The sequence below is a fragment of the Xiphophorus hellerii genome, chromosome 21, assembly GCF_003331165.1.
Source record: "Xiphophorus hellerii strain 12219 chromosome 21, Xiphophorus_hellerii-4.1, whole genome shotgun sequence".
NCBI lineage: Eukaryota > Metazoa > Chordata > Actinopteri > Cyprinodontiformes > Poeciliidae > Xiphophorus > Xiphophorus hellerii.
Genome location: NC_045692.1, coordinates 1,856,615 through 1,874,417, shown reverse-complemented (window position 1 = coordinate 1,874,417; position 17,803 = coordinate 1,856,615). Strand labels below are relative to the sequence as shown.

General features: G+C 35.3%; 1 protein-coding gene and 1 long non-coding RNA gene across 2 annotated transcripts; both read left to right on the top strand.

The window, feature by feature from the left end:
* Nucleotides 1-6,093: 6,093 nt before the first annotated feature.
* On the top strand, nucleotides 6,094-7,491 carry LOC116711847 (uncharacterized). The gene is made up of 2 exons (XR_004337348.1): nucleotides 6,094-6,717; nucleotides 7,115-7,491. It is a non-coding gene; the product is annotated as an uncharacterized LOC116711847 (long non-coding RNA).
* Nucleotides 7,492-14,012: 6,521 nt separating this feature from the next.
* Nucleotides 14,013-15,495, top strand: LOC116711843 (ADP-ribose glycohydrolase OARD1-like). Its single transcript, XM_032551402.1, has 4 exons — nucleotides 14,013-14,390; nucleotides 14,526-14,584; nucleotides 14,673-14,785; nucleotides 14,892-15,495. The coding sequence occupies exons 1-4, from the start codon at nucleotides 14,198-14,200 to the stop codon at nucleotides 15,028-15,030; spliced, it is 504 nt and encodes a 167-aa protein (XP_032407293.1). The 5' UTR covers nucleotides 14,013-14,197; the 3' UTR covers nucleotides 15,031-15,495.
* The last annotated feature ends 2,308 nt before the right edge of the window (nucleotides 15,496-17,803 follow it).

The following is a 17,803-nucleotide window of genomic DNA, read 5'->3' as shown; positions in this document are numbered from 1 at the left end:
TATGTGGGTTTTTTTTTTTTTATATATTAACAGAATTTACAGAAATATTTGAGAAAATGCATCATGAAAATGTAGTTAGTTATGTTTTTGGACTGTGAGAGGAAGCTGGAGTACCTGGAGAGAACATACAAACTCTGGCCTGAATTCAATCACATTATGTATAAACATAATGTGATTATGTTTATACATAACATTTTTTTATATAGAGAAAAATGCTCTACATAAGCGTGATGACTGAAGTGTGAAGCTGTCAGTGTAGCTGTTCTTTCTTGTTCTAACAGTGAAGCATTCAGTGAATCCCCAGACACGCTGCCTTAGTTTCAATAGAAGCCAACTCTTCCTCCCCTCTGAGCCAAATGCACATGTGAGGAAACTACTTAGCTATAAACATAAACAGAAACATTTTGGCTCTCCCACTTCTTACATGAAATAGCATACAGAACTACTGATCTCAAAGTGATGTTTTAGTCATTGCACTGTCATTGCATGGCCTAGTTTAATTCTGCAGCGTTATGATGAAATCATCTAGACTTGGAAAGCAATATTTGAAAGAAATGGAGAAAGTCCACATACTTTTCAGTGGTTGATTATAGATGACATTTTAATCACAACTAAATATGTTTTTAAATGCTTTTTTTAAATGTTGAACAGTATAATAAATTCCCCACAGGAAATACAAAAAAACAACTCCTGTTTTGTTTTTTTTTTGCTTTCACAGAGATCTGAGTGAGCTGCCTAACTGCACTGCTGGCTGCAGGGATCTGACCATGCATGTTGTGCCCACTGGTTGAGTGTGTCCCACACTTTGTCATACATAGGAAGTAACTGGTGCAGCTCCTGGTTCCAGTGTGACTGTTACATATATACTGTTAAACATTTGAGCTGCAATTATTTGCATGTAGCTTCTACTCTTTAAGTCAAATAAATTTAGCGAGTTTTAGATTTTGAACATAAATCTGTGAGTTTGAGAAAGATAAACTTACAGGAGTAAGTTGTGTTAACTTTTTATTAATTTTGTCAAACCTACAAGAGTTGAATAAAGCAGAGTTTTTAGGTTAGCACTTAAAAAACTGAAAGACGAAAAAGACAGGAGTGGGAACTATTTCCCAGAGTGCTTAGCGACATGTTTTTGTATCCTGTGCTGCACCGTGAGTGAGATGGACGTGTGTTACATTAATTTGACTCTTGTATGCTGTGAATTAATGAACTTAAAAATGATGTTTAGACAACTTGTCTCTTCTTGTTAAATCAGCTTCTACACTTTAATGGAGATGCCTCCACCGTTTGGCACAACGTGAGCCATCCCGTCCTTCCAAAGAGACTCCAGGACCTGTCATGGATGGTGGCTCATGGGATCCTGCCGGTCAGAGCCGTTATGCACTCCCGCGGCATGTCTGCAACGTCCATCTGCCCCCGACCCGGTTGTGGCGCGCCGGAGTCGGTGGGGCACCTGCTGTGGGAGTGCAGCGCTGCTGTGGACCTGTGGGCGAAGGCCGGCTCCTTGCAATTCCCACACTTGCCAGCAAGGGAGGTCCTTCATGCACAGCTAGTGCTGTACGGGGTGAGCCAGCAGAAAATGGCTAAAAAAGACTTTGCTGAGATGTGGCTCACCCTCGCCACCATCAAAGACGCCATTTGGACCTCCAGAAACTTGCTGGTGAGCAGGCGCAGGCAGATGCCCCCCGTGGCTGTGATCCGGATGGCGGCAGCAAAAAGGAAAACATCAAGGGCTGCAGGTGGCGCGCCAAGGACACAGCCACCAAGAAGAATCGCCTGCGCCTCCGTGGACGAAGGAGCAGGTGTTATGCCCAGAAATGCATGCCTGCCGAGAATTGCATCCCCTGTCGCGGGAGCGCGCATCTTTCTAAACTCTCGCATTTTAATGAGGAAACGGACTGAAATATGACCGAAGACGAAACTTTTAAAGATATTCGTAACAATATCACGTTTCTTAAACATGTCAGCCTTAAAACGGTGGGTTTTATATCGCAGATTAATTGAAATAAATACGGTTTTTACACATTTATTGAGACAAATGAGTCGAACGTTTTTCAGTCCGTGTCTGAAGAAAATGCTCTCCGCATTTGGTTTGAAATTTCCCGATTTTTCTTTTAACATCATATTAGCTTAAAGTATTACAAAACAGAGGCCCATTATGTAGAACATTTTATATCATGCTTAACTGTCTAGCATATTAATGTAGAGGGGATGCATTTTAATGACTGAGCCTGCCAATATTTGTATCCCCTGTCTATTGTTGATATGAAACGTATAGCAGTTGCACAGAGAATAAGTGTCATTACGTAGAAAAGGTGAAGTCCCTCTTAACTCTTCATTTCTTCAAGTTAGCAGAGGGATGCATTTTCTGGCATAGCAAATTATTACCTTGCCAATATATGTAGGCCTTATATATTTTCCACAAATATAATTCTACTGATACAAAATGTATACCAGCAGTTCATAAAACAAGTGTGATTGTATAGAAAAAGTAATTTCACTCTTGACTCTTTATTTCTCCATGTAAGCAGGGGATGCATGTACAGCAAAGCCTATTATTAGCCTGCCAAAATATGCATGGCCTCTCCATGTTCTTCAAATATTATCCTATCGATATAAAACCCATACCAGTAATTCATAGAACATCTCTGATTATGTAGAAAAGGTGAAATCCCTCTTTAATTCTTTATTTCTTCATGTTACCAGGGGAAGCATTTTTTTGGCAATATGGATGTCGAGCCTGCCAAAATATGCATGCCCTACCTATTTTCCTCAAATTTTATCCTATTGCTATGAAATTCATACCAGCAGTTCATACAACTACTCTGATTATGTAGAAAAAGTTATTTCACTCTAAACTCTTTATTTATCCAAGTTAGCAGGGGATGCATTTTGTGGCAATATGGATGTCGAGCCTGCCAAAATATGCATGCCCTATCTATTTTCCTCAAATATTATCTTATTGATTTAAAACTTATATCAGCAGTTCATAGAACAAGTGTGATTTTGTAGAAAAAGTTATTTCACTCTAAACTCTTTATTTATCCAAGTTAGCAGGGGATGCATTTTTTGGCAATATGGATGTCGAGCCTGCCAAAATATGCATGCCCTACCTATTTTCCTCAAATTTTATCCTATTGCTTTGAAATTCATACCAGCAGTTCATACAACTACTCTGATTATGTAGAAAAAGTTATTTCACTCTAAACTCTTTATTTATCCATTTTAGCAGGGGATGCATTTTTTGGCAAAGCCTATTATTAGCCTGCCAATATCTGCATGCCCCCTCTATTTTTCTCAAATATTATCCTATTGATATGAAACTTATACCAGCAATTCATAGAACATCTGTGATTATGTAGAAAAATGTATTTCACTCTTAACTCTTTATTTCTCTATTTTAGCAGGGGATGCATTTTACGGCAGAGCCTATTATTAGCCTGCCAATATCTGCATGCCCCCTCTATTTTTCTCAAATATAATCCTATTGATATAAAACTCATCCCAGCAGTTCATAGAACATCTGTGATTATGTAGAAAAAGTTATTCCACTCTTAACTCTTTATTTCTCCATTTTAGCAGGGGATGCATTTTTTGGCAATATGGATGTCGAGCCTGCCAAAATATGCATGCCCCCTCTATTTTTCTCAAATGTTATCCTACTGATATGAAACTTATACCAGTAGTTCATAGAACATGTGTGATTATGTAGAAAAATGTATTTCACTCTTAACTCTTTATTTCTCTATTTTAGCAGGGGATGCATTTTACGGCAAAGCCTATTATTAGCCTGCCGATATCTGCATGCCCCCTCTATTTTTCTCAAATATAATCCTATTGATATAAAACTCATCCCAGTAGCTAAGAGGATAAGTGTAATTATGTAGAAAAGGTAAAATCCCTCTTGACTCTTTATTTTTTCAAGCTAGGAGGGGGATGCATTTTTTGGCAATATCGAATTTGAGCCTGCCGATATTTGCATGCCATACCTATTTTCCCCAAATATCATCCTATTGATATAAAACTCATACCAGCAGTTAAGGGAACAAATGTGATTATGTAGAAAATGTTATTTCTTTATTATCGCTATTGCAAGGATACTGAAGGAAATAAATCTGACAATGCATCTTTGCTAAATGTAAAGCATGCACAAACCATTTTTATTTTGGTTTAACATAAAAATTAAATCACTTTTTTTTTCATTAATTTCAACAAAAGAATATTCATAACAAAAGGTTTCCTTAACTCACTTGGAGGGTCCCAAAAAGATGTGAAGAGTTGCTTGGAAGTAACAAGGTGAGAAAAACAAGAACAATTATTGTTTATTATAATAAAAAATGTCATAATTGGATAACTAGAATGTTAATTTAACATTTTATCCTCTCAACAAGGACATTTATGAGAAGCAAAGGGATGAAAGTGTCAATGTGGAAATGTGAAACAGTATAACATGCCATCCAGCAAGATGTGGTTTCATGTGGTGTGTTTGCCCTCAAAGTAAGTGCTGTATAAATATATATATATATATATATATATATATATATATATATATATGTATATGTATATATGTATATATGTATATATACATGGATGCACATGGTCCTCCAGAATGGTTCGGTAGTCCTTGGTAGTGACGCGCCCATCTAGCACAAGTATGGAGCCAAGGGAATGCCATGATATGGCAGCCCAAACCATCACTGATCCACCCCCATGCTTCACTCTGGGCATGCAACAGTCTGGGTGGTACTCTTCTTTGGGGCTTCACTGTAACTTCACTGTAACTCTCCCGGATGTGGGGAAAACAGTAAAGGTGGACTCATCAGAGAACAATACATGTTTCATATTGTCCACAGCCCAAGATTTGCGTTTCTCGCACCATTGAAACCGACGTTTGGCATTGGCACGAGTGACCAAAGGTTTGGCTATAGCAGCCCGGCCGTGTATATTGACCCTGTGGAGCTCCCGACGGACAGTTTTGGTGGAAACAGGGGAGTTGAGGTGCACATTTAATTCTGCCGTGATTTGGGCAGCCGTGGTTTTATGTTTTTATATACAGTATATATATATATACAGTACAGACCAAAAGTTTGGACACAACTGTGTGTCCAAACTTTTGGTCTGTACTGTATATACTTGACTATGATTACTTATATTTCTTATGTAATGTAGAACATTGCCTGTTTACAAATCAATTTATATAACCTTTATGTGTACTGTTCTGTCTCTTTCCACATACATGTATATCTATCTATGTCTGAAGATAGATAGAATTATATATCAATATATTGGTATACATGCTTGTTTACGTTTTTGATGTTGTGAAAAAAAGATTAATATGAAAGTGGTTTTCTAATAATCACATTGCCATTAATCTAATGCTATTTTGTAGGAGTAGAACTTTTAAGATGATGAACAGCTTTGGCTAAACAACTTAAACTGTGCATTTCTGCCTGAAATATAATGTAGTTTATGAATTATATTGCTTTATTACATGGTTGATTTATTTTAATGACAATGGAAAGAGTCTGAAATAAGTATAGCAAAAATGTTAAATTATTCATCAATGTCATGACCTCTATATGACAATCTAATACTTTGACAAATATTTTGTCTTTGTAATGAGTCCGCTGTTACTCTTCTTTCTTTTTTCAAAAAAATATATTTGCCTTTAAAGTTTGCAGAGTGCATACTGGAAAACAAGGACCTGAACTTTCCATCAACAGCAGAAGCTGTTAATACCATGCGACTCAACATTTCTTCCACACTTCTCTCAGAATCAGGTATCTTTTGACATATTTTTTATTCAGTTCCTATGTGGGTGGGATACTATGTTGTGTGTAAAATCATGCACGCACAAAAAAATTGTGTTAGGTCAGCTATTTTATCTAATTAGAAATATTAAAATATTGAACTTTGCAGATGTGTGAAGTACAATCATGCTAGTGTTTATGTCAAATTCAATTAGTGAAGAACATTTCAATACACCTGGCCTTGATCTCTAATAAATAAATTACACATAACAGCCCAATAGCTGTTGAGGCAAAAAACATAATCAACAAACTTAAAATTGTTCTAGGATACAATTACGTACACTTTTCTTGAGTAGCTTTAATGTAACTTAATAAACAAAAAGGACTTGCAGTTTGTGAAAGTACAAAACTGGAATGAGATGTATTATGTGAACCATTATATTCATTACTGTGTTTTCATAAAATTAACATTTACAAAATGACAAATTTCACAAGATGTACACACATATATATATAGACATATTAAAATTTTCTGAATGCCATTTTTATACCTTCAGTGGCTTAAGTTGGAGAAAATTATAAAAAAGTAAACACTAAGTGATGCTTTCTTTTACCATAAATCCCAGAAATACCTTAAATAGATGTGTGTTTCAATTCATGAATAGACAGACACCATGTGCGCCTGCCTAATATGCCAATATGATGTACAGTTTCTATTACTTGTATTTGTTTATGAGACCAGACATTATCAAAAAGGGATGATTAGACAACTGAGATCTACACAGAGGATTATTGTTCCACTTTCAAAAGAACACTAACAAATGGAATTATTTAAAAGAAAAAAAAAAAACCACAAAAAAATACCATTAAGATTATTTTATAACATTAATTTAAAGATGCGGTTTGTCAGTGGAGACTCTACAGACTCTGCAGACACTGTGACAGTGAGGACACAGAAGATCACATGTGGGTAAGACAACAATGTAATGCAGTGAAAAATCAATTCAAGCAAACCATATACCATCCTTAAAATAGTTGCAAAGTATGTAAATATACAAAAATAAATCATAATAAAATAAATAAACACCCAAGGCAGGTAAGTGGGAAGTAGCTTAAGTTTTTTTTTTTTTAAGTACAGTCGTAAAACATTAAACACAGTTGCTTGTGGTCCTAGAATTTTTTTACCTCCATACATGTCAGGAACATGCTGTCATCTCCTCAAATAAAGGGCTACCAATCATATATTGATAATTAAGAAGAAGCTTTATGTTGACAAAACCCAAAATCACCTTCAGTAAACAGATAAGGAGCTAAAAGAAAACATTCTTTATGTTGTTATTTGACCATTTTGTATTATGTATTTACAGATCACATGTGACAGATGCAACTGGTGGTACCACCAAGGCTGCATTAAGGTCCCACAAACCGACACAGACTGCTGCTGTGCAATGTGTTTATAGATTTTATGTTTGTACCAATCTAATTCGTTAATGACTGCAGTTCAGTGGATTTTCAGTTTAAACATGTGACATAATTTTTGTTGACTTAATTGGTTTTCCAAAGATTTTTGTTATGAATATTCTTTTGTTGAAATTAATGAAAAAAAAAGTGATTTAATTTTTATGTTAAACCAAAATAAAAATGGTTTGTGCATGCTTTACATTTAGCAAAGATGCATTGTCAGATTTATTTCCTTCAGTATCCTTGCAATAGCGATAATAAAGAAATAACATTTTCTACATAATCACATTTGTTCCCTTAACTGCTGGTATGAGTTTTATATCAATAGGATGATATTTGGGGAAAATAGGTATGGCATGCAAATATCGGCAGGCTCAAATTCGATATTGCCAAAAAATGCATCCCCCTCCTAGCTTGAAAAAATAAAGAGTCAAGAGGGATTTTACCTTTTCTACATAATTACACTTATCCTCTTAGCTACTGGGATGAGTTTTATATCAATAGGATTATATTTGAGAAAAATAGAGGGGGCATGCAGATATCGGCAGGCTAATAATAGGCTTTGCCGTAAAATGCATCCCCTGCTAAAATAGAGAAATAAAGAGTTAAGAGTGAAATACATTTTTCTACATAATCACACATGTTCTATGAACTACTGGTATAAGTTTCATATCAGTAGGATAACATTTGAGAAAAATAGAGGGGAGAGAGACTCTATAGGCACCCTTCTGTCAAATTTTAATCGGAGTTTGATGGATGAGTGATTAATGACCCTAATTAATTGATATTAATTTCCGGTCACATGATGCCCCTCCCCCCATCCGGTCACATGATGCCCCTCCCCCCATCCGGTCACATGACCCCCCATCCGGTCTCATGACCTCAGCGTGCTTAACACGTGTTACAATATATTCCCGCTAATTTCAATTCAACCAATAGAAACAGAGACAGGCTCCGAGTTTTATGAGTAATACAATTAAAGTATAAAAAAAAACAATAAGTGTTAAATAATCAAGAATAATATACGATATAATATATTTAAATAGAATGTTGTAATTAACTCTGGTTTTGCTCACCAAGCCGTTCGTGTTTGTGCGTGTGTCCGGGCAGAATACTGGACAGGGAGAGGGTTGAACTTTGAACATGTCCCTCAGGATGTCTCAATGCCATACATTGTTTAAGGTGAACTCCTTCTGACCTCTATGAGTTTGAATTAGCCAATAGAAGCAGAGACAAGGGGTTCGGTGTTAGAAAATCAATAGTAACATACAATATAGTATATTCAAATAGATTTGGCTGTTGTAACTACATCCGGTTTTTTTTAAACACAAGGTCTTTCTGATATACTGCCTGAAGCGGGACAGGCCCCAGCCATCAGGAAGACTCTCATGACCTCCGGTCATCATGCGTGACACATGTGGCTCTCTATATTTCCGATCATCTCAATTGGGTCTCTATCGGGGGTTGATTGATATGGAGTAAACGCCAGCACAGGATTCATTCTCGTGACTTTTTGGAGGAGGCCCCATGACAGTGCTGCTCACCAAGTCATGTGTGTGTGTTTGTATATAAAGACATATAGAAACAAAAGTCCCTAAAGAAAACCTACAGTTTAACTATTTTACTGCATTATTTATGGTAGCACAATTAGCCAGTGTTGACTATGAGTTTGTGATTTCCTTCATCACTTCAATTTTAAACTCTAATAGATTTTCTTTTTCTGTAACACTTGCTAGTGTGATACATTTCAGTAAATGTTCCTCATTTGTACACGTACTTCTTAAGAATATGTGACAGACAGTAAACAGGCCTACTCAAATTTAACTTTTATCTTTCCGCAGTTAAAGAATTTGTCCAGACTTTTCCAGAATTTGGCCCGGCATCACTGTGAATGATTTTGTTCAGTTTTTTTTCTTGCTGTTGAATCAACACTGATCTTCCCACTGCTTCATGTTTTCTCCAAAATAGTAAATCTTGGTTTAAATACATTTGAAACTCAGATTTTTTTTCTGTAACACTTGCTAGTGTGAAACATGTTAGTAAAAGTTCCTCATCTGTAAATTTATTTCTGAACAATATCTGACAGGGACTAAACAGGCCTCGGTGAGGTTCCCTTGGATTTCTATTGATTTATTGAATGTGTAAATATTTATCAAACTGAATGGTCATTCAGTTTTTATATAGTTTTTTTTTTTCTTTTGGTGTTTGTTGCACAAATTTAAATATATGCTGGCTATCAGCCAAAAATTCAATCAGTGAATTTGTGTTTTTTCTTAAATACTCCCTCTCACGGAGACTTACTTACATCTTCTGACAACTAGCCCCACTTATAATAACATTGACTAAGTTTGCTATTGGTACACTTTACCTAAAAATAAAAATTAAACATACTCACTACACAACCATGCTCCAAGAGTTGCTCATAACATGGTGAATTGTTTTGTTACCTTTAAAATGATCTGCAGCTTTTGTTCCTCGGTCCTAATGATGCTGTTCACTAATGTTCTCTAACAGACAGTACAACACCTCTTGTAATTGATAAGCTTATAAATGATCAATGCGAAGCATCAGTATGCGCTAAAGAAGATCATATCAGTCAAATTAAGTAAAATATCATTATACTCAAAGCAATCAAAATTATATTTCTCTGAAAGGTCATTTTTCCTTTTCAGAGAGTTTAGACTGTATGAAAGGAATCAGTGAAATATACTATGAAATATTTTATCTGCTGCATCCCGATAATAAAACTTCAATTGTGAATTGAATGATTACATTGTATCTAGACACAAAAGAATCAACCGTTAATTAGTAATCATACTGACTAACAAGATCTGATCAAACAAGAAACTTGACTACCTCAAGGGATTTCTCACATTGGAGAATAAACCGTCTGACTTTCTTTAGCCACTAAATTTAACCTTACCAAAGTTTTGCCTTGGAGCAAACAGGTACTGAGTTTGAAGCGGATCAGACGCCTTCAGCCATCTGCTAAAGCTAGACTCCGGCCTTCCTCACTGTAAAATAAAACATTAGACTTAAACAAAAAGTTCAAGCGAACATCACTTAATTATCATCGACTTGTTGTTTGTACTCATCTTAAGCAAGTGGCAGGAATATTTGGATATATAAAAAAAAGCATTATAAGTTAATCTATTTAAGTTGAGTCCATGCAACAAGTAAAATAAAATAAAAAGTGAACTATTTGAAAGTAATGAGGATTTTGGGTGGTAAAAGTTGAACATTTTAACATGCCCAGACACTACGCCATTTCTGCTCAAGCAAACCAAAAGGTTTTGAACAGAACAACCATGTCAAATAATGAGACCATGAATCTTTAATCTATGTAGCAAATATATTGCTGCTGCTGTAGGCAGAAAATAAAAGAAGTTTTACGGAGAATAATATTTTGGATGAGTTTAAGAATATTGTTTGCCAAAATCACACGGTGTAACTACACTTGTCTTTTATATGTAGCAGTAATTGAATCTTTTTGAGGCAATTGGTTGCATAAATTAAAGTAAATACGACCTATTTTCCTGCTCCACATACTTAGTTAGCAATTTGCCAGCTAGCTTCCCAGTCTGAACTTCTGGGCAATGTCTTGATTCAGTCAAATTTTCTATCTTGTATCTCCTGAACTCTGATATTTTGCTTGCTCGTCTTCATCGTGCTCTGAATGCAGTATCGGGTTTCTCTTACTTTAACCCGCCCAACTTACACCTGATTGGCATGTTAGCCTTTTGATTCCCTCCCAGTGAGGCGGTGCTTCACAAAGCAAACTGTTTGTCAAACTGTTGATCTGCCTCATGGCTGTTTTAGAAGATATGGTGACTGAGGTTTAGACAGTACTAGCCCGCTCATGCAGCTTGTTTTTATTAGATGGCAGTCCTAAAAGTACATATCTTTAAAATATGAATAAATATGTACAATTCCATAATTATTCGATCCAACGGTTATAGAAGTTTTGTAATAATGCAATTCAGGTATTTTACATTTTCTGGACTAAAGGAGGATTTCAGTTCAACACCTGTGGTTTCTTAATGTAAGTGTTTCTGCTACTGGACAAGAAACAGGGTTAAAAGAGGATTTAGAAAGAAAAATACAAAGATGATAGTTGTTTTTACCGAGAGCAAGGCTGTGACTAGTTATCGGGACAGAATGAGACCTGTAAAACTGTTGGGCATCTGCTCCAACAATTTATTAATCTTTAGGAAATATTTTTTGGACACAGCCATCCGCAGGAGCAAGATGAAGCAAGAACATCACAACATCAGATGTATTTTTTCATCCTTATATCCGTGATTTAAAACTATTTTTAATTTTTGTGTCATCTTAAAGATGGAAAGAGTCAATTATTTTTCACCCATGGAAAAGTGTAAAGTGTTTATTATGAGTAGGATTAACCAAGCTGAAGGAAAACAAAGAAAAAGGATAAATAAATATTAATTGATACAGAACCGAATCAGCAAATATGAACTTATGAAACTATTGAAACCTTCAAGAATTTTATGTTGTGTAAGATATTTAAGAAACTAATAATGAATCTGCGTTCATGAATTTCTTTATTTGGTTGTTATCTGTAAAATACGTTTACCTTTTGTTTTGTTGAACACCAGACATCTCATCTCTTTCCCACAGTTTTTTTTCCACTTAGTTCCACTACTGCAGTGGATTTTATAGTCAATGTTTAAAGCCAGCACAGAGTCTGAAGCGATGGAGGAGATTTACGTCAATATGGAACCTGTTGGAAAAACTGCATCTAATCACACAGGTAAGAACGAAGTTACAGAGAAATTTAGTGTGTATTGAATTCAATTTTGCTAAGGTTGAGGTTTTTGTTAAGGTTCGAACATCTCCAAAGAGAGGCTCTGCCTCCGTGCGGCTGTATGTTTGGGAATCCTGAATGTTTTACTTTTGGCTGAACTCATCGCCCTCAGTGTACACAGTGAGTCTTCTTCTAGTCATCTTAAAGATGTAAAAAGAGTAAATTTTAAGTTTCTGTTATATAAAAAATGTCATTGTTCCCCTTCTAAAATCAAACTGACCAAATAGCAAGGGTTTAAAACAGAATAAAGCTTAGTGACTCAAAGTGTTGCAGAGAGGTGAAACATTACATTAAGTTACATGAGTTTGATTCATTTTCAGCAATGGTTGCATTTGCAGCCATTTAGGTTAGCAGGTCTTTAATATCTTTTCTTTTTCAAACTATTTACCCAACGATTTATTGTTCAGTGTTACCTCAGTTTAAATTCTACAGGCATAACCAAAATCATGAAACTATTTTATAAGTCTTAAGTGAAAACACAATGCCACTTCTTTTTGCAAACATGGTTAATTTTTTTTTTTTTTTTTGCAGCTCATCACATGACAGCAGATTTTTCTGACATCAGCAACATTCTGACCGAGCAGAACAGCAGCAGCAAGTTTCCCTCCATGAACGCTAACTTCACTGAAACGGCTCCACGAGCTGAAGACACTTTAAGGTTGGTCAAAAGCTTTAAAAAATTTGGATTTCGTTAAAAATTGAATTCTACTCTGAATTGTAGAGTATAACTAATAACTTTCCTTTTTGGTCTAAATGAATATAATGTAAATGAACAACTTTTATTTTAATTTATTAAGTGCTCTATCATTTGCATGTGCTAAAAAACAACAATGTAAAACAAACTAAACTTTGATTTTTTTCTCCTTAAAGGGAAATTGTGTCCTACAGAACGAACAAACATCAGTTGTTCCTGTTCATCCAGGGGCTGCGGAAGAAGAGAAGAGCAGATCCACTAGTGATGGATGATTAGGATCTGTGTTCACTGTGATATTATTCACCAACAATAATGTAGCTTATTAGTACGGTGTTACATAAAACCCTAAAGATAAAATGTACACTTCCAACTGTTGTGACCTGCATCTAATAACACAACAATTTTATCGCTTGTACTCTGTGTTTTTCTTTCTTGTTAAAACTCTGACATGATAAACAAATGTTTTTTTTTGTTTGTTTGTTTTTTTGTTTTTTTTTGTATTTTTGCGGAGAATCGGTTGATGCGCTCTGATTGTGTATTAATGTGACTTTTACTACGAAACTTTATGGAGTTCCAGTTGTGTCCGGTAATAGCGGATTAAGTTCTATCTTGGTAAAATTATATTTCCAATTATTTACTATCATTTGTAATAAAGTGATGCCAACACCACGGATTCAACAGTGAGGAGTTTGTTCTAGTCATCTTAAAGACGGAAAGAGTCAATGTTGTGCTGATTCTGAGTAACTGAATGATTAACTGAATGACTTTTCATTCATTTCAGAGTTCAATCAGCGAGGTTATTCATTTTGTGATGGTCCTAGTCTATGAAAGAAAGAAACAAAGAAAGAAAGCAGCAAATGTACATGTTGGTTCCACCGGCTTCCCCTGAAAATATGGATAAATTAAGTCATTGTAGGGTTAAAGTAATTTGAAGAGGGAGAAGCGTATAAACAAGTCAAGTCAATGACGAGTCAATGACATGATGCATTCTGCATTTTTAACTCAGTTAACTTAACTTTTTGTTTTTTTAACTGACTTTAATACATTTAAATTGCTACGTTGTTTGATAAGTAGAATGGAAATGACTATTTTTTGTAAATGGTCTTGTAAATTAGCGTTTTAAAAATCAACTGAATTGAATTAAGAAATTTGACCATCGGATTGGACTGAAGAGAAATGATGAGCAATGTTTTATGGGTGGATGAAAGTAAAGATTGGTATTTTTGTAACATCAAAAGTTCATTTTTGAGGCAAACAGAAAATCCAGCTTATTATAGTTTACTGGGACTAACAACCCCCGGACAAATTTGGGAAAAAAATTCAGCTAAAGCGGGTGGTGCTTTAAGGAACAATGAGACACAGCCCAGTGTGGGGCCACATGTAGAGGGGATAAGCAAGGCTGTAGTAAGCGCCGTTACCAATTTGGTACTTTGTGGTTATAGTTTTCTCCAAGTTGCGTTTGAAGAAATTATGAACATGTGCAAAACTGAGAAACTCTATCAATCAACCAACTGGACATTAAAGTATGTCACCGGAGATTTGTTCTCCTGTCCACGCGATGAATCCTTGGCCCACTGCATCAGTGAAGACTGTCGCATGGGAGCAGGCATAGCGGTGATGTTCAAGAAGAAGTTTGGTCGAGTCTCAGAGTTAAAGGAGCAGAGTGAGTCAGACTAGTTACTAAAGTCTTTGTTTTGGAAAAAAATGTTTTATGTTTTTGCAGTTCATTCAAATGTATGATTTCAACAGCAGGTGCTAAATCATATTCTGTTTTGTATTTTTTTGTATGTCCTAATAGAGAAGCTTCCAGGGCAGTGTGCTGTCCTGACACATGATCAACGTTTCATCTACTATCTGGTAAACATACCACAATTATACTGCACAGGACCAAAACCTGTTTCATTATTCGATCTGGTAACTGTATCTTTCCTATTATGTGTCTCAGATCACAAAGAAAAAAGCCAGCCAGAAACCCACGTATGTCAACCTAAGACAGAGTCTGGAAGACATGAAATCTCACTGCTTAGAAAATGGTGTCAATAGGATATCAATACCTCGGTTTGTAGGAACTACTGTGAATAAATGACTATAATAAATACCCTTAAATCTTCTTCTTTATTGGGAATAATTAATCAATTTGCTTGTCTCATATCTCCCCCCTCAGAATTGGCTGTGGCCTGGACCAGCTGCAATGGTCAAAGGTGTCAAAGATCCTGGAGCAGATCTTTAAAGAGACAAATATCTCCATCACAGTGTACAGCCTGCCCTGTGTTGGGTCAAAGCTTCAAATGCATGCCGTGTAGTACATTTTCATTTGAGTTTTGTTTTTAACTTTAAATCCTTTATAATCTCTTAAAATTTTGGATGAAATCAACACTCCTTAAACAGTTTTAAGGAAACAATAAATAAGGAAACAATAAAAACCTCCCCATAAGATGTTTACATACAAGACTTTTAACATCCCACTGATGTAAAAATGATGTTTCCTGCCATTAAAGATACGAAACTTATTGTAAACACTGATGTTGCACTGTCACTATCGTACTACATGATGCTACTACTAAATCATGCTACACAAAATGATCCAACAAAGCCCCTGAGGCAGGTAAAATACAATAGTTATGCCTAAAATTTGTTTTTTTGTTTTTCTAAATCTATATAGTTGTTGAAAACGTAGCTTTTCCTGTGAATCTGTAAATCTAAATTGTGAAAGAGTTTGCTTCTCTAGCTTTATTTTCCTGACCCAAATTCAGGAGCAAGATTGTTGTCACAAGTTCTTTTTTTTGTCATGAGTTTTTAGTGATTCTGATACTTGACTTTTTTAGTATTTGTAACCTGTGAATTAAGTTGTACAGAATATTAGGACTTATATCTTTGTAAATAAAATTTAAGACAACAGCTTCATTTTATTGCAAGGGATGACCTTTACCTGCTAAAACACCAGGCAACGGTATGTAGGAAAATGCAATTTGAAATTTTTAGAAATTTCTTAGTTTTGCCTCAAAAATGAACTTTTGATGTTACAAAAATACCAATCTTTACTTTCATCCACCCATAAAACATTGCTCATCATTTCTCTTCAGTCCAATCCGATGGTCAAATTTCTTAATTCAATTCAGTTGATTTTTAAAACGCTAATTTACAAGACCATTTACAAAAAATAGTCATTTCCATTCTACTTATCAAACAACGTAGCAATTTAAATGTATTAAAGTCAGTTAAAAAAACAAAAAGTTAAGTTAACTGAGTTAAAAATGCAGAATGCATCATGTCATTGACTCGTCATTGACTTGACTTGTTTATACGCTTCTCCCTCTTCAAATTACTTTAACCCTACAATGACTTAATTTATCCATATTTTCAGGGGAAGCCGGTGGAACCAACATGTACATTTGCTGCTTTCTTTCTTTGTTTCTTTCTTTCATAGACTAGGACCATCACAAAATGAATAACCTCGCTGATTGAACTCTGAAATGAATAAAAAGTCATTCAGTTAATCATTCAGTTACTCAGAATCAGCACAACATTGACTCTTTCCGTCTTTAAGATGACTAGAACAAACTCCTCACTGTTGAATCCGTGGTGTTGGCATCACTTTATTACAAATGATAGTAAATAATTGGAAATATAATTTTACCAAGATAGAACTTAATCCGCTATTACCGGACACAACTGGAACTCCATAAAGTTTCGTAGTAAAAGTCACATTAATACACAATCAGAGCGCATCAACCGATTCTCCGCAAAAATACAAAAAAAAAACAAAAAAACAAACAAACAAAAAAAAACATTTGTTTATCATGTCAGAGTTTTAACAAGAAAGAAAAACACAGAGTACAAGCGATAAAATTGTTGTGTTATTAGATGCAGGTCACAACAGTTGGAAGTGTACATTTTATCTTTAGGGTTTTATGTAACACCGTACTAATAAGCTACATTATTGTTGGTGAATAATATCACAGTGAACACAGATCCTAATCATCCATCACTAGTGGATCTGCTCTTCTCTTCTTCCGCAGCCCCTGGATGAACAGGAACAACTGATGTTTGTTCGTTCTGTAGGACACAATTTCCCTTTAAGGAGAAAAAAATCAAAGTTTAGTTTGTTTTACATTGTTGTTTTTTAGCACATGCAAATGATAGAGCACTTAATAAATTAAAATAAAAGTTGTTCATTTACATTATATTCATTTAGACCAAAAAGGAAAGTTATTAGTTATACTCTACAATTCAGAGTAGAATTCAATTTTTAACGAAATCCAAATTTTTTAAAGCTTTTGACCAACCTTAAAGTGTCTTCAGCTCGTGGAGCCGTTTCAGTGAAGTTAGCGTTCATGGAGGGAAACTTGCTGCTGCTGTTCTGCTCGGTCAGAATGTTGCTGATGTCAGAAAAATCTGCTGTCATGTGATGAGCTGCAAAAAAAAAAAAAAAATTAACCATGTTTGCAAAAAGAAGTGGCATTGTGTTTTCACTTAAGACTTATAAAATAGTTTCATGATTTTGGTTATGCCTGTAGAATTTAAACTGAGGTAACACTGAACAATAAATCGTTGGGTAAATAGTTTGAAAAAGAAAAGATATTAAAGACCTGCTAACCTAAATGGCTGCAAATGCAACCATTGCTGAAAATGAATCAAACTCATGTAACTTAATGTAATGTTTCACCTCTCTGCAACACTTTGAGTCACTAAGCTTTATTCTGTTTTAAACCCTTGCTATTTGGTCAGTTTGATTTTAGAAGGGGAACAATGACATTTTTTATATAACAGAAACTTAAAATTTACTCTTTTTACATCTTTAAGATGACTAGAAGAAGACTCACTGTGTACACTGAGGGCGATGAGTTCAGCCAAAAGTAAAACATTCAGGATTCCCAAACATACAGCCGCACGGAGGCAGAGCCTCTCTTTGGAGATGTTCGAACCTTAACAAAAACCTCAACCTTAGCAAAATTGAATTCAATACACACTAAATTTCTCTGTAACTTCGTTCTTACCTGTGTGATTAGATGCAGTTTTTCCAACAGGTTCCATATTGACGTAAATCTCCTCCATCGCTTCAGACTCTGTGCTGGC